The sequence below is a fragment of the Trachurus trachurus genome, assembly GCF_905171665.1.
Source record: "Trachurus trachurus genome assembly, chromosome: 14".
Taxonomy (NCBI): Eukaryota; Metazoa; Chordata; class Actinopteri; order Carangiformes; family Carangidae; genus Trachurus; species Trachurus trachurus.
Window position 1 is genome coordinate 26,903,432 of NC_139903.1, and position 18,640 is coordinate 26,922,071.

An 18,640-nucleotide genomic window follows, 5' to 3' on the forward strand; every position below is an offset into this window, starting at 1 on the left:
GGGAGCTCTGCGGTGCACTAATCTTTGCTTTAGCCCCCTGTGCCCCTCTGTTCCTCCTTTTTTTCTTACTCTATCTCTGGCTCACTGACGCTCTTGCTGCACTCAGACCCTCTCCCTTTATTTTTTTTTCACCAACTCTCACCCAAAGTGTTTTTTTTTTCTCTTTTTTTTCTTCCTTGAATGCTTGGCACTTCTTTCTCACAGCCTTTTGCGCCGTGTGTGGGTGGTAGGGTGAAACTGAAAGTTTGAGAGAGCCCTCCAGGTCCCATGCAAAGCGGTCACACACACACACACACACACACACACGCACACCTACATCAGCACCCTGCGCACACAACAACCGCACACTGCTTTGCCACCTCTAACAGCCAAACAACACCCCACACTCCCACGCTGTGATTTTAGAAGTGCATTTGGCCAATAAATTTGAAAAGAAAGCTTACTTGGAGACTTCCCAAAAGTACATAGGCCGCAGAAGAGGTTATTGGGAAATGGCTCTTTTATTGTTATATGATTTATTTTCACTAGTCAGCGCTGTGTTTCGGCCTCGCTGCTAACAATCTGCATCACCCAATGCTAGACCCTCTCTGATTTATAGTAATTGCCTCTCAGTACCAAAGCGATGGCGCTACAGACATGACGTCTTGCGTGTTTACCGACTCCACTGATTGCTCCTGGAGCCCAAACTGTAGAAACAGAAAATAATTAACAATCAGCTAATGTTACTGCTGACTGCTGGAGAATAGGTGTTAAAAGGGAATTTTCATTTCCACAAGGCAGAGACTTGGGTTTCCACTCCTTGGCCTCCACAACGTGCTGTATACATATTAATGCTGAGGATGCTGCCTGCCACAGAGCCACTGCTGTCTAAACTAAAGGCTGGGTTTGAGAAAAAAAAAACATTCCCACAGCACTCGGAAGGGGTCACAAACCATATTGTTTTTTTTCCGTCTTGTTTTTGAAAACTCACTCCCAGGGGCTGAGGGATAGTAACACACTGTGATCCACACAGAGAATAAACACGCACAACTATCTTAAAAAAAAGAGAGAGAAAAAAAAGAATAAAACTAAGCTCTTGCTTATTAATGCAATTATCCATTGAGCAAATCATAAAGCAGCATAAAATACTGGAGCTTCAGCATCAGGAGCTCCAGTTAACATCCACATATGAGGATGAAAAACCAAACAAACACGCAATCTTCCACAGTTGCACGATTGTTGGTGCTAGACGGTTGATTTGAGTGTTTCTGACACACCTGATCCCCTGAGGTTTCCACTCACCACAACCTCTAGAGTTTTTACTCAGAGCCGCGCAAGAAACAAACAAACCAAAAAAAAAAAAAAAAAAACACACAACGGCAGCTCTGTGGTGGAAACACCTTATTGATGAGGGAGGTCAGAGGAGAATGGACGGACTCATTGGAAGTGACAGAAAGGTTTACAGGAAATCAGTGAACAACTCTTTACAGCTAACGTTAGCCTATACTGTTGTTTTCAGAGGTCAAACTTTGAGAGGAGGAGAAAAGTGGGAGTCCTACCTTCTCATCAAAGCTGTAGATGTTGACACTCATATTAATGCAAATTGGAAGCAAGGTTCTTATAATATTATGCAACTCGGATAGTGACTGTATAGGCCACCCCTAGAAAACAGGCAGGCTAATGAGATATAGTAAGATATGGTAATTTGGAACAGGCTCCAACTGGACCCAAACCTTAAAGAGGAACCATGCAGGATTTTTTAGCTTAACTATGCTACATGTTTACCTTAAGTAAACACATTCAGAGTAATTGTGATGGTTAAATAAATGACTTGTAACTTGTTACAGGGAGAATGGAGACTCTCTGCCTTCCACCGAGCGACTCTTGGTCGAAAACCAACCTTGCAAGATCAGTGCTGTCCCAGCTCTCGTCTCTGCGGCACCGCAACACAAACACACCCTGTAACCTGTAATCTCTTGTTTATGACAGATCAGACTACACAAATACACATCGTAACACGTACATGACAAATAACGTCATTGACCGCTCCATGGATGTCTTTCTCGCCGGCTTCGTTGAAGACATAATTATGCACATGGCCGGAAGGAGGGTTAGCAAATTAGCAGAAAAGTGACCAGATTTACATAGTTCCCCTTTAAAGTGCAACGGCCTACAACAGCAGAACTCGGAGACGGCAGTGGACATAGACCCATACCAACACTGGAAAACTGCTCTGGTGGATGACCGCTTTTCCTCACTAACTTAACACTTCATCAGACCTCACTGACATTTCTCTAACTCTGTCTATAACATGCTTCTTGCTAATGCATGTATCCCAGCTTCACACTCAAACTGACAGTCCTGTCTGAGACCTGAACAAATCTAGATGTCCAGAATCAGCTAATTAGAGTCATCCTACCTATTTTAGGACAGTGTTCACAGCACATAGCTCTTCCTAACTCGTTGCTCTGTGCTCTACTAATTAAATGGTGGAGCACTCACTTGCCAAAATAAGAGTCAACCAGGGGACTATACAAGGTTGGATAAGCTTTTGTTGGTCCTTTGTACCCATTTATCTGAGGAGGGGACCTGATGGTTCCTGGTGACAGCTCTAAACCTCCCATAGAGACACTGTTCAATGCATTACAGTTCTGCAAAACCGTACTACACGGGGCCCCTGATGCTGCATCTAGCACGTACCGAGTCTACATGTGAGATATTTAGGGGACATCTGTAAAATTGTACCATCTGCCAATAGTTTGACTGTGATTCGATGAAACTTGCCGGGAGCATCCCCGAGTCTATAGGATCCCCACTGATTATTGGAATCCACTCCATCTGACAGGAATCCAAACTAAGCAGAGCTGCTGTGCTCCATGAAGGACATGAAAACTAACTGTGGAGCTAACTTTGATGTGGACCGGGGATGACTTCAGATCTGGGCAAAGTGTTGCTTTTAAGGTCCATTTCACAGTTTTGGCCTTGCTCCAGTCCACATCATTAATCTCTCAACAGCCTCTGTGAGAAGGTCACTTTATTCTCCCAATAATTGACTCCATGACTAAAACTCTACATTGATGTAATTTATTCATGTTCTTTTATAAAGCTGCCACTTTTCAAGACTGTGGACTATAAAAGAACACAATTTTCTTTTATTCAAAATCTAAATTACTGTTTTTTTTCCTATTTTATATCAACGAGCATTTGTCTGACATCTATTTGTAAAAGGTGCCATGAGATTAAAGTTAGAGTCACTATTTTAGGCGCTTCAAGCATCACCTTGTCATTTGCACTGAAACTTTAGAAATGTTAGTCCACCTTTAAAAAAAGAAACCCTCATGAATATGCATGGCAGATACATTTTTAAATCCTTACAAGACTGATACAGCTCTGTTGTGTGAAGCACAGTTGAGTCTTCGCACCAGTGAATTCTTTATTGGTTGGCAATCAGGCACCAATTAGTTTGACCCAGATTTAAGTGAGAGGAGCCGAAGTTGCTGCATTTTTTAACAGTTTATGTTACTTCCATTTTTAAAGAAAAATTAAATCAATCCATTGTGGGACTCAAATTCAGACTTTTAAAGAAAGGCATTTGCATCTCAATGTCTGAATGTTTTTTTTTTTGGCCTGAGGTGTAATTGAAGCTGACACTTTTGTCCAAATTGAATTGAATAGAAACTCATAGAACTGTAACCTCCCCCCTTTTCCTTTTTGGCAATAACTAATTCAAACATAAACCCTTCAGTGTGTGGATTTTTAAGGAAAGCAAAGTAATGAGCCAGGGAAGCTGGTGGGTACATGGTGTGGGTCTTTGTTAAATTCAGCTCTGTGAGACTGACACACTCTGTAAGGATAGAGATCACACTTTAGATAGGAGGCTCAATAGAGCTGATACCATTCTATTGATAAGCAAAGGGCTTGAACTCAGAAATATAGTCTCAGCTTCAGCTCTTGCTGGCAGAGTTGTTCTGTTACTGATACCAGTACCAGGAAATGTTCAAAAATAATTGGTATTGGGTATCAGCACATCTATGCACTGATCCAGTAGCATGTAATTTATTAATTAACTTTATAATTTCATATCCAAATAAAAAGAACAGTTGTCTGAAAACAGTTTATGCTAAAACAGAGGACGATAGAGTTGTGTTGTGCAGCAAATGACAACCACTGTTCCATAGTGATGCATATAGTCAAACTAGATGATAAAGACAAATTACATTAAAGTGTTAAAAAGGGTTTAACCTGAGCCATGCCAACAATATCTATAAAATCACTGCCATACACAGTTAAAACACAGATATGTGTCCTTAAGGAGACCTCAAGAATAGTCACTGAATATATTGCAACACCAACGACAAAGTATGATTTATATCCCTTTGCCAAATACTACCAGTTCTATTGTGGCATCATGAACCATTTACCTGGTTTAACAGTTCTTATTGTGTTTTAGCCCCGCTGACTCTGGCTCACCTTGTCTTATCCCAGCACTAAATAGAAATGTATATACAGGTATACACACACACACACACACATGTATGTGTGTTCCTTCAGCTTCGATCTCTGTCTCTGAACCGAATTTCTGAAAAACCTCACAGACGCTTTTGTTATGAAGTGACTCTTTGGCGAAGTCAGCCATCATGAGATTTAAAGTGTTTGCTCCATGGGGAACAAACACATCAGGGTTTCCCTCCAGCATTCTGCCCGGCATGGCTTTATTTTTTGCTTTTTTATCTTTACTCTCTTATTTTATGATTGTCCCTAAAGGGTACGGCAGGCTTCCCCAGCCTCTTATGGATAATGGTGGGCAGGATGCTACTGTAGCTGCTGACAGTTTGGTTGCTGCACAAAAAGCACAGCAAATAAATACTTGGCTCTGTTTTGTAGGGAATTGCTGCATGAGACTCTGTGTTGCTCTGTAAAGATTTGTCCAAATTTGAAAGTTGAAAATCGAGCGTGGAACTATTCTCTTGATAACAGTGGGTTTCCTCTGCACAGTGGCAACACCCAATACATTTATTCTCTCCTCATATTCAAAGAGCTTTTTGCTTACATATCCATTATAGTCTACCTCCGGCACAGCAACACACATATCTGGCACAGACACTCACCAGACTCAACACTGCTGCTGAAGCAAGAAATATTACAGTAGTACAAACTGGATTCCATTCATTTATATACTGTTGAGTTGTTATTTGTGTAAAATCAAAAATTCACATCAGGACAATAACAAGGTTCAATGAGCCATTATTGGGTCATTAGCACATTTGCACCACATATGCTGCTTAGCTAAATTTAGCTGGTATTAATATGTGTAAATACATAGGTCCACCATGATTAAACAGTCTGGGGGTCCAGTTCAGGAGTTCATCAAATACAGAATATTTCTGTTATAATCTGCTTGTCCATGGGTCCTTTAACCTTCCCTTTGTATCTACCATAGGCCTGCATCCAGTCCAGTGCATCTATAGCAAAAGTGAAGAGTAAAAGCATCATAGTTAAAAAGAAGTTTTTAAATTAAGATTATCTCCAGCACTGTGTGTTCACTCATATTGTGATTAAATATGACGGGGGATTCTCACACTTGTCATAAACTATTAAGTGTCCTTCATATAACGCTGCGACTGGTTCAATGTCACAATAAAGACACAAACTAAATCCTGTTACATATGTTTCGGATGAAGGAGCTGGCAAATTAAACCATCTGCTTTATTGAAAAATATTGTTTTATTATCAGGGTCCTAAATAAATTTGACTTTAACCAATTATTTTACAATTATAGACCGTACATCTGTGGTAAAGTGCCCACAGAATACATTGCTCGCCCATACATGAATGAGATCGTAATTAACTGTTCTATTTCACACAGGCTTTTAGCCTTTTATAGGGCTATACAGGGTTGACAACTCACTGTAATTTGTATGCATACACTCCAACCAATTAGGATGAGACTGTTCGTGTCCGTGGTCCTTCACCCCGTGTCCATCACTCCCTCGCAAGTCTGCAATTTTCTTGTTGAAATGATTACTGGTAGAATGCATGCAATAGATGCTGTGCGTTTCTAGCAAGGTCATAGCAACACAGGTAGTATAGGTCACAGATTGTATGTCATAATGTGGCTAACTAGCTGTGACTAGTGAGTTAGCAGAGGTAGGGGGCTAAGTTTTAGTGCCATGAATCCTTTACAATGGGTATATGCTGATCCTCCAACCTGAACAGCCATTAGGTTGATTTAGAGTTCTCAACGGGCCTGGAAATTAAAACCCAACCCATGGGTGTTGACGCTCAGACCCAACGCAGCCCGAATCACTAGCATCTAGTGTTATAGCCAAGACCACCTAACCCGTGGCCGAGACCCGATCAAGACCAGGCCGAGACTTTGAGGGGGTCGAGACCGAGTCAAGCCCAAGACCAAGGAGGGGCGAGACCAAGGGCTCTAGTTTCGTAGACCAGGCACACTTTTCAAGTTTTGTGCACTGTGCACCCCGGCACAAGTGGGAAAGAAGGATGGGAGAAGGCGTGTGTGAAAAAACAACCTCACAAACAAAACACACCCTTTTACCACTAATAAAGACACTCACATTTAGTAACCTATATTTAAACCTGTGAGTGGTGTGCACAGATCACAACATTTGCGCCACGCCACTAAACTACAGTAGAGCCCTAAGTCCGAGACTGAGACCAAACCAATGCAAAACCATTCCAAAACCATTCCTGTATTCAGTGCTAATACTCATACTAATCATGTGGCTTGATATTTACCTTAATCTTCAGCTAAAAATAAAATATAATGAATGAATCTAAACCATACCTAACTGAAACAAAGTTTGGATTGAATAGAAGAACACAGCAAAGAACCTGCTGAAGTCTCCTCCCATTTTTGACTCTGGTACAAGCACGTTTTCCAGATGGTTACATTTCGTTATTGAGTTATTGAACTATAAATTACATAAACAAAAGTGAGTGAGTAGCAGATAGACATTAGCAGTTAAAAGAAGATATCACTTCAGCTGTGGTCTTGACTGGTCTTGGGGAACCAAGTCCAACTGAGACAAGACCAAGGCTGGTCTCGAGCACTACAACACTACTAGCATCAATTCCAAGCCTGAAGCTGGCCAAAAAAACAAAAAAAAAACAATGCAGTGTAAGAGTGCCTTGTGAGCTTGTATGTAGATCAGCTATTTACGGTGCTGGTTGACATGGCACGTGACCATATATCACCCTTTCGAGAGAGAGGGAGGTGACTGGGGGCTTGTCTAGCCCGAGGCCTGACCCAAGTCATTTGTGGGTTTGTGGGCTGCATGGGTCGGGCAAGCCCAGCCCGTTGAGAACTAAGTTGATTGATCCAACCATCTAAAATTACTATATCTCCTGAAATAGTGAAATACTGCCCTGAGGCCTGGGAGCCTGAGGGTCTTGTGTGGGATCTTAGCTGTTCCTGGGACTGCGCTCTTCTGGACAGTTGATCTTTGATGTTGTTCCTGGAATCTGCTGGAGCCACTCACTCACCCAGGTTGGTGTGAGTGGTTACAGCCCCTACTGCTCCTATCACCACTGGGACCACAGTTGCCTTCACTCCCCACATCTTATCTAGCTCCTCTTTCAGCCCTTAGTATTTCACAAGCTTCTCATGTACTTTCTTCTTGATGTTATGCTGCCACTTGGGATTGCTACATCTATCGCTGCTGCCCTTATCTGCAGCTTGTCGACCACCACAATGTCCGTTTGATTGGTCACCACCGGTTTGTCTGTCTGGATCTGGAAGTCCCACAGGACCTCAGCCCCTGTCATTCTCAACCACCTTGGGTATACTGGTTTGAACAAGTTTCCTATGTCAAAGTCATGTGTTTTGTTGACTATAATTATGGTAATAGGCTGCACAGACAACCATTGGGCAGGAGGACAGTCTCACTGATACCAAGACCTAGACACTATTTGCACTTGTTGCCAATTCTGATGGGTTGATGAGACATTCAATTGATTTAAACCAAAGTTTGGATGATGGAGTGGCTCCTGCTCAAGTTGTTTTGTTGTGATCATGAAAGCAAATGAATCAGCCTGTTGAATTTGTGTGAACAGACACCATCAGTGCACAGTGTTACAGAGTAAGGCTTTTTGTTTGGTCGCTGCTGAAAGCACTTCGACCGCAGACACACACAGCTTCAATTTCGTTTAGTCTTCACATTACCAAAGGAATTAATATTAATTACAGACTATTAGCAACCCTCTCTTTCTCTCCTGCAGGTGTGGAGCTGCTTTGTGTCTGCTCCTATTGGAGGTTTTTTCCTGGTGAAGGGAGCCTACAGTATTGTAAGGTTTGGACTCAACTGTAAAGTGCCTTGTTAAATAGGGTTACATGGTGCCATAAAAATAAAATATAACTGGTCTTGAATCGATTTGACAGCTGATATGACCCTGCTTGTTACTTTTGACTTTTATTATGGTCAAAATAAATGATCTTTTTCACTGGTATTTGGATGAGAGCAAGAGAACGGAGACAGACAGTACAAGAGGTCACTGAATCAATGTGTTTTACCAAGATCCGAGTGGAAAATCTAACTCTGTTGCATCAGTCAGAGCAATTATTTTTTTCACATTCAAGACACACTGATTTCCACTTAAAAATGCAGTGAGATGCTCAGTGTGTGGGTCTGACTGTAGAAAGACAGGCAGACCCACACACCTCAGCTTGCAACACTGGCAGGTTGAGGTGGATATAGCACAGTACAGTCTAACAGGATCTAATTATGATCAGCTTTAGCCGATACCTACGTATTAAAATATATCCAGAGCATCCGGATACCAACAAAATCCAATCTGGACATTTTAAACATCTCCAGGATATTGCATAATACTGAAAATGGTCACTTCTTCAGCACCCATGTAGGCATTTCCTTTTGTTTTATCCAGCTCTTTCATTCTGTCTGAGGGCTCCATTGTAATGAATGTTTGGTAGATAAACCGTGTCATGCTCCAGTGCTCTTTTAAGAGGCCTGTATGTATTGATATTGGAATATTAAAAAGCTTCCTCATTGAAACAGACATTTAAAAAATCGCTCCCTCTCCACTTGTGATAAATATTAGAACTTGCAATCACAAGGTCCTGTTTTCTATCCTTCAGCTAAAAACATGCAAGGCTTTCCTTTATGCAATGTAATTTCCTAAGAATCCTTCATCTTGTATATACAGTATATATATTTTTAAGAGAAACACTTGCACACACAATCTTTTTTCTTTCTCCACTGATAACGGCTCCACCTGTGTCGGCAGGCGATGCTGGAATATTGTTCACTCTGGAGGGCAACATCACTGCAAATGGCGTGCCATTCATTTCTGCTGTGTAACACTGTGAATGGCACTCATCAGGAGACTAATCACAAGCTGACAACATCTGTCTGTGCTGCTGTGGTACTGTCAGTCAGCCTCGACACCGGCAATTTATCAAAACATCGACCGTCAGTCGTCATGGAAGTTTCATACCTTGCAAAGTATTTGTACGGATTCGAAATATGAGACGAAAAATATATTAATCAAGAGAATATAGAAGAAATAATAAATAATGTTTGATTTTCAGAGTGCATAATGTATGTTGGTGAGTGTCAACAACAGTAATATGTATATATAAGTGTATACAACCGTATACGTGTATAAAAAAGGAGCATTCTAGCAAACTTATAGACAAAATCACAGCCACCATCCACTCTGTAGCCACTTGAAAGGGGAAGGATGCACAAAGTGACATTTGAGAGAGTGCACATTCACAGCCTGTCCACTTTAATGAGTCTTAATGGGCTGAATGGATCCATATTGCATTGTCCCCTGAACAAACTGTTTTCCCCAACTATATATCCTCTAATCCTTTTAGTGGCCAACAGCCAGGGATTCAGTGGACACTGCTGAATAATTTATGTAGACCCCACTGAGTTGAAATGAGGACTGCAGTGCACAAAATAAAGGTGAGGCTTAAATTGACAGAGCACATATATTAAGTGAACGACCTTAGAGACTACACATTTATGGGCTGCTACTCTCTGCACAAGTCATACTTTGGGTCAGAATCTCTGCTGGAGGATATACCGGCAGAGACGCTGCGTTGTCTTCCCCTCGTTCAACAAACAGAGACGTCACATTCAGCAGTGACAGTATTTCAGTTTGCATTTCGTTTATCAACTTCATGCTCAAATCAGGAAGTGCAACTTTAATATTGTTTCCATATTTCCATAATTTCCTCCACTGCGTTTGCCAGAGCCAATTTTCTCATGTCACTTTTCATGGTGAAAGGTGAGGAACATTTCTGCATCATCAGCTGCTACAGTACATTTGCTCATGTTCCTGACACCGTGTTAGTGTGGCAAATTTAGATGATATTGCCAATGAGAAAAAAAATATATAAATAAACACATATATGAAAAAAAACAACTATCAAATAGCAGAGGCAGGCTACAAGGCTGATTTGAAAATTTTCTAGAAATGCAGTTTAACTGAGGGAGAAGGCTGCTCACTTCACTGCTGTACTAACAGATACAAACACTATCCTCTGAGGGAGCAGTCCATTATCGCTGGTGACAAACATGAAAAGCAAACGGTGAGGAGCTAGTCAGGAAAATGCCACTCTGCAGGAAAAACATTTAAGACTCTGACTCCCAGTGAGAATTTCTCTGGCTGCCCAAACATCTCCCGCTTTTCATTAGTGCAACTCAGAGCAGTGTCAAGTAAGATAACCTATTATCTTTCCTGTTGACAATAACACACACACACAGAGACACACACAAACACACACAAACACATGGATGTGGCATATCAGGCTTTGGCTATGGATGCCTGTGTATAACTTTGTTGTAGTGCGAATCCATTGCTTCATTTGCCAATCTTTCTTTCTACCACGGGGATAGTTCCAAACCACATGGTACATTTTGTATGATTTTTTTCTTCTTGTAAAACAGAAAAAAAGGTTTTGACAGTGTCTATAATATAATAATTCAGTGAGATGCTCTCTTTTCTTCCCTTCTTCTTTTCCTACTTTGTGATTTGGTGAATATACTCTTGGTGAAGCTAAACTGTAGCTTGTACTGAAAAAAAAGCATGTCAGCATTAAAGGCACATATTTTTTTAATGTGACTTTTATCAGTCCCTGTTGTAAACATTACAATTTGCAACACTGGTGGGTCTCAGTACAGTTTGCAGGTCTGGTGTTGGACCAAAATATCACAGAGATGGAATTAGCCTATGGAAGTGTCACTGTGAGACTGTCCTCATTTCAGGAGACAGTCCTGTGGGTCCTATCAGAGGTTTGAAAATGACCTGTCTGCTTGTTTAGGTTGGAGATGTTGTTAGAAAGTCTATGAATATCAAAAAATACGAACGAGGAGGAAGGTAGTGTGAATGCACCATCTGGTCAGGGGGTTACGAAAAGTCTCAGAGATTGTAACACCACACTTAAAACAAATGGTTTGTGGGAAGATCATAATAATGGGAGTAAATATTGGCGAACCGGTAAATAAGGAGACGGCTGAGGTGGCAGAGGGCATCTGTGCTGCGAGAACCAGATTCTGCTGGCTCTAGGTAATGTGGAGGGAGAGGGGACCAGCTGTGCTGTAAGCATTCACGTCATGTTGGGGGGGCTGAACATCTGATCCTATAGCGAAGCAGCGCATGACTCACACGGCTGAACATTCGGCGGGAAGCGCATAGCGTCGACACAATTAGAACACACAGCACACATGCAGGCGTGCACATGCAGGAGCGCAAGAAGAGCTTCTTGGCTCTCCCTCAGGCTGAGAGGTGCCAGCACAACACAACAGACCAAACCAGCCGTGGCCTCCAGCCAAATAACGGTTGATTGGAGTTGGGGCCTGTCAGGCCACAGGTTGCGCAGCCTCAGCCCTCAAATCCACCGAGTTGAAAAGAAAACAAGGCCTTAGTCAATAGATTAAAGGCTGGCACCGTGCATCATAAATCATATTCTGCCTATGCGAGCAGAAGAGCTACAGTATACAGACTGAGATCCTGCCGGAGGTAAACGGCTATTCTGCGCGTGGGCGAATATTCATATGAAGCAAGTGTTGGAGGTGTGTGTTTTGCGTGGGATTGTCGACATCAGGCAACATGAGTAGGAGTGGTGGTTCAATCACCTTTACACCGAGGTAATGCTCTCACACATTTGTTTCGTGAATTACCTTTGACAACCAAAAAAAAAAAGAAAAGAAAAGAAGAAAACTGAAATATCCGCATTACAGCCTAGATTAAGGATTTTAGGCAGATGATATCAAATCACGACATAAATCCCATAATTCTTAACATTCTAACATCTCATTCTGTACCAAACCAAAGGTTGTTTATACAGCCAGTAATCATGTTTCCTGTATGTAGGTAGCAATCTTGAGTCTATAAGGACATAAATAAAATAAAATAAAATAATATGAAATAAAATAAAATAAAATAAAATAAAATAAAATAAAATAAAATAAAATAAAATAAAATAAAATAAAATAAAATAAAATAAAATAAAATAAAATAAAATTGAATAAAATAAAATAAAATGAAATAAAATAAGATAAAATAACATGTAAAAAATGGAATAAAATAATAAGAAATAAAATAAAATAAAATTTAAAAAAAAGCGCTGTGTCTTACCTCTTGGTGAATGATGCTTCCATGCGATGCTGGCCTCGGGACGACCAACTGCCAGGCACATTAGATTAACGTTGCTGCCCTCGTTCACTGTGATGTCCTTTGATATGTTAGTGATCCTGGCGGGCACTGAGGAGGGGGAGAAAAAAAATAAAATTATGATTGATGTTTTCAGCTTAATTAATGACACGTGAGCAAAGGGCTCACTATTCCACGTGATGGGAGCGGCGATGAGGTTAAAAATAACCCCCGGGTTGGGGACTCAATTAGCATGAAATTAGCTGACAAATTTGACAATTCTCTGGCTCACTGTGGTGTTATACATGATTGATTTTCTTCTTCATCTTATATCTTTGCCAAACTGCTCATTAGACAAGCATCAGACTGATTTGCAGTAAGACTTTATTTCATCTTGATCAGTATGTGTGTGTTTAAGTGTCTGTGTGCGTCTGGCTTTCTGATTAAGTCTACCCTGTAAAACTGAAGCCTGAAATCAAGGGTCAGAAGTGATTCTGCTTCACTTGTGTTCTGTTTTTCTTTTTTTTGTGATAAAATAATTTTATCTGGCACTTTTATGAGAAATAATAACTGTGTTACATAAGCAGCAATAAAAACGATAGCTGAATTTAAATTAAGGCAACTAATGTACACTACTGGCCATATAAACTGTGTTAATCTTATTTTCTCACATGAGTTACAGTGCTGGTCTCTACTGCTTTATGCACAAAATCAATGGCACTGACAGAATGGAAAGAAAGACAAAAAAATCTCAGCATTACTGAGCATTACATGTTGTCATGTAATGGATGTACAGCAGTGAGTATCGAGTATTTTTACTTTGGTCACATTGACAATAAGCAGCTCTTCGGTCCATTAGACCAGCAAGTGCTGACTGAGTTATCAGCATGACTTGAATGATTTCTCATGTGATGGTGTCCTGCAGGGCTGGCTACAGTACATACTGTCCACTCCCTGTCAACTGGTCACACAACCCTGTGATCTGTATTTACTGCATAAAACATACAGTAAAACACATGAAACATTTTTTGTCTATAAATAAAATATGCTGTGGCAATTAGTAATGTCATAATGTGTGGTCGCTGCCAGGGCTTCAGAGCTGGAGTGATATGCTACTCTGCACCCCACTGACCTTTAAATTCAATTAGCGTGCGCCACTAAAGCCTGGTCAATTTGTCTAGGACACTGTGCAGCCTGCTTTTCTCCGAACCAATTCATACCATGTTACCACTCACTACTAAACCCACGCATACTCGGAGATTTACATTTTATTTGCTGCTTTATATGTATATGCCACATCCCCTCCCTTAATTAATTACAAGTCATTACTAGTAACTTTTGCTTCATTTCTCTTCAGGCATTAACACATTACGGATGCATCCGTTCTCAAAACAGGATTATAAACGCAACTGATGACAAATGAATTGTATTTTGAGAAGGACAATTATACGCAACATTTATTCCATATAATTACAAAGACCAGTGCTGAGTTGAGCCATGCAGTGAATATTATAGCCCTTTAATGCCAGATGACCATATTGTCTTCATCCCGGAGAAAAAGAACTGCTCAATAGGCAAAGCAAGTTTTTGTTTTTCCAGACATAACAAATACATGTTATAATGTGTACTGCACACAAAGAACACACACTCACAAAGAGGTTGCATTACTCAGAGGGCATATTACAAGACCTCTTGTCCCATAAATGCAACAATGGATTAACAGCCATTAATGTGAATGTAATGTAGCAGGAGTAAAACCTGCATTTTGAGCCTTTGAAGATGCCAGACAGGAGAGAGGTTTTGGTGCGTAAACTGATGTTGAGTTGAAGAAGACAGGTTTAAAGGGATGGTTCAACATTTTGGCAAATTGGCCCATTGCCATAATCCCTTTAGCCTTAGGTTTGTTTAATTGTCAGTGCAAGCTACTTTTAGAACGGCGGAGCAGAGCTGCAAGCTGCTCAGAGCTACGCTATGGAGGCTAATGGGATTTCTTGGTTTCCCTCATCAAACTCATCAAATACACAATCAAACAACTCCAAAACGCTCTTGTAGTTGTGACTTGCACATTCACCAAGCAATAACAGAACGTTACAAGATGGAGTTGTTTTCGAGGCAAATGCAGAGACTGCTTGCTGAAAAACTGCTCCATGAATTTACCTTAAAACAACTCTGTCTTGAAACGTTCCGTTATTATCTCACAGCGTGGTGAATGTGCAGGTCACAACTTGTTCACCAGAGCGTTTTGGAGTTGTTGGATTGTGTGTTTGATGAGTTCGATGAGGGAAACCAAGAAATCCCATTAGCCTCCGTAGCGTAGGTCTGAGCAGCTCGCGGCTCTGCTCCGCCGTTCTAAAAATAGCTTGCACCGACAATTAAAGGTAACAAACCTAAGACTAAGACTTTATGGATTACGGCAATGGGCCAATTTGCCTAAATGTTGAACTATCCCTTTAAAAGCATGTAACTTGCACTGTTCTGAACTTGCACTATCCTCTCTGTGATGGGTGGGTTCAAAAACATGCTCTAGTGCACCTGCAACCACGCCCAACAGTTATGTCACTATGTCCTGACACAACCTGGTGTGGGCGTTCTCATCACTGCAGTGAGGTGGGAGGTAAAAGCCCTGGATGTGCAGAACATTTTCAGAGGGTTATTAGGTGTCTCTTGAAGGAGCAGAGTTCTGCTTCCTCTGCCTCCTACCTTCTATTTAATTAGTGCACTTTATTACCCGAGAGCCCCCGGGCTACGTTCAGTTTACCAAGTTTTAGGCGTTGTTGACACCCTTTATGCAAACTCTCAGCACCTTTTCTACATGGAAAGTCAATAGAAAGTTCCCCAGGAGTTGGTGTAAAGTGCTGTGTCGTGTTTCTGTTTCTTTGAGAGGAGGCAAAGCGGTGTTGAAAAAGATCACAAAAGTTCAACAGTTAAGCAAATTGTTCATCATGGCACAGAGTAACACTTTTTTTTTTTTCTAAAAAGAGAGACTGATGTTACACAGCCATCTGGCTGCCTCCTCTCCTCCAATCATTTTCACTCACTGTGCGGAAACAAAATACAGCCAAACCTGAGTCACCGCCGGTGCATTCACCAAGAGCACCCAAGCATCTTTATTTGTGTATGTAACCTAAAACTTGGTCTGTCTCATACTGTGGGAGACGTTATCTGACCAGAGATTTTCCATCAAGTGCTGGAGATTCAGTGCAAATGCTGCTAAATCACATATTTAAAGGAAAAAAAGGGAAGCTTAGTGAGCACTTTTAGAAACTATTAAATGATGATAACCTTGCATACGTGGCTGGTTGAAGAACATTTTGAAGATAGAAATTTGGTTCCTGTCCAAGTCTGCTTTAAATGTATTATTCTCTCTCCCTCCTTTTTTCCCTTTAATCTCTTGGTGTGCTAAATGTGGCCAAATCAGTTTGTGGTGATTATTTCTTTTCAAGTCGTCCCTGAAAACTGCATCAGACAGATCAGAATCACTTATGCTGAATATTAGACAACATTTCATAATACTGTTGTTTGAACAAGAACATCATTTGTTCCGTCGACATATTTTGTTAAATCTAATTTGTGTACATAGAAAAAACAAAAAACAGATACACTTGAACAGTTGTTGTGTAGGCCTGAGTGCAGCACAACACTGACAATTCTGTCCATATGCTGTTGTATTATATATACGAGCCATTGTTGGCTTGTAGCACCAGGATGGGAGAACAGCTTCTGGTTTTGGAGCTGACAGCAGCGAGAGGAGGTGAGATATCAGGACACAGACACAGTGGAAGTCTTCCATGTTAGAATGGCAACGCCGAGGTGAAAATGAGCCAAGTGTCTCTTGTGATCCCGTCGCCTGAAATATTGCTTCTTGTTGGTGGTTATACGGTCACAGTGTTAGCAGGGCAATAGTCTTTTAACACCCAGGAGGTCGCTGTGAGCGTTTTCCAACACCGACAGAGGACGAAGCGCTGTATATATTTGGTGCCGTACAGAACCCGGTCTCCGGCATGTTTGCGTGAATGGGGTCCTTCGGGGACAGCTGTAAAACGAGCCAACGGCTTCACTGCCAAAACTGCACGGTGGCGAAATACAGTGAGGATCCTTCTGCACAGTCATCCTCTGTTTACAGCAATTAGACTAATGCCATATAACTAATGTGCTCATGATTCATTGAGTGTAAAAGGCGGTATGCGGCGCCTTTAAGAGGCTTCTAAATATGGAGGGGTGAAGCCCAGCGGTTTGAGGACACAGCGGGCGCCCGGCGTCTCCGCCGCGGCGACCTCCGGCAGAGACGAACGAACAAGCATCTGTCTGCAGACGCAGGTGACGGGTCCTCCAGCTTGATAATGCCAGTGGCCAGGTGATTAAAAACACAGCTCCCCTGCCGACGGGGGCCGCTGGTGGATGTGACTGGGGGCCCGGGGACACGTCACTCTTCATGTCGGCTCAGCCGAGGTGTTACAGCCTGTAATTAATTAGAAAATGGAATCAAGAGGCTGCCCAAGGAGGGGAAAAAAAGAATCCTCTCTCTGGGTGTTGGTGTAACATCAGGGCTGATGTGACTGTATTTCTTTGCGATAATATAAATATATATATAATAGGCTATATATATATATTTTTTTTTTTTTTTCCTGGTGTCGACTTGTCATTGTGTTGGTAAATGTGCTTCATTCACAGGGAGAGGAGCAGATACAGGGCACGAGCGTCGTTATCAGCAGGGCACAAAAAAACATGATGGCATAGGATGCATTGTTACGATACCGTACATTGTTGCCTGTCAGAATGTGAATTATACATTCACGGCTATTCTCCAGGCAGACAATACAATCGTGGAATGCGTGGTGGATCTCTTAGCTCCAACTTTTCCCCTCGAGAGAATGAGAAAAAGATTTCAAGACACTGGGTGTGAAGGGTCAGGACCGTTCAGAGCAAAAGTTTGAAACCAAGTTTCTGCTTTAAGATTGAATAAACACAGTATAGGCTATACATTAATATGACCCCTGTCAGTAGGGTGTGTGTTACACGTCACATTATATTGTTGAGTTGTTATTGATACAAATATATTACCATGAATGCAGCTCCCCGTTGTTGTCATGGTTACTATAGTAATAATGTATGAAGCAAACAGCTACTATGGGAATCAAAACCCACTGTCCTGTGTTTAATTGACCCGCCCGCCTCTCCCATATGTCCTTAGATGTCCCTACATGTCCTTTGTCTCTTTATGTTACAGCAACGCAATGTCCCATTCGCTCCTGTCATAATAATCTGCTACATAAACCACCAATGGGCTTGTTGTTGGCAGAGCAGTCTCCTTTGGTAGTTTTTAAGAGATTTATGAGATCTACTTTTCTTGGTGTTTTTATGCAGGGCTGGGAATCAATATTACATACTTGTATGAACCCATGGAATCTGTTTATCAATGATTGATAAATGCCTCACACATTCCAATACTGGATAAACAAGAGTACATTTTAGCAGCATCAGTCATCCAATAAGCTTGCAGCATGCTTGGATCAAAACTAATGATGCTGGTGGTTTAGTTTGTAAAGAGAGTAAATCAACTGGAAAAATGGCCACTGTAGTTTGTATTATAATGTCCTTTTTATACAAACTGATATGAAAATAAAAACATAAATACAAAAACACTATCATTTATAATCTATCAAAGTCAAAGTGTCTGCATTAGTAGGGTCCTGGAAATTGTTACCCAGCCCAACTTTTATGGAACACTGGAAATGTCAAAAAAAAGAAAGGAAGAAAATCATCTGGAGAATAGAAGTGTTAAAAATGTTGGATATAATATGAGGGGAAAGAATACGAATAAAAAATGCCGTGCTTAAGACTGAGAGGGAGAGGGTGAACCTTTGACATCAAAGCCTCTGCTCCTGTGCCAACATTCAGCAAATCTATAATAGATGCTAACTATTCTTTCAAAACAGATTACTATGCAACCGAAACATCAAAGGAATCACTGTCAGTGAGTTTTCCAATCTGCCGTCTCATCTCGGAACAACAGACA

General features: G+C 41.2%; 1 protein-coding gene across 1 annotated transcript in view; it reads right to left on the reverse strand.

Annotated features, from left to right (window-relative positions):
• The window catches only part of opcml (opioid binding protein/cell adhesion molecule-like), a gene marked incomplete at its 3' end in the record, with an annotated part of 176,605 nt that overhangs the window by 36,082 nt on the left and 121,883 nt on the right, over window positions 1–18,640 (reverse strand). The window contains exon 3 of the mRNA XM_083986302.1: window positions 12,610–12,735. Coding sequence (XP_083842428.1) covers window positions 12,610–12,735 — 126 coding nt within the window. The remainder of the gene's footprint in view (window positions 1–12,609; window positions 12,736–18,640) is intronic.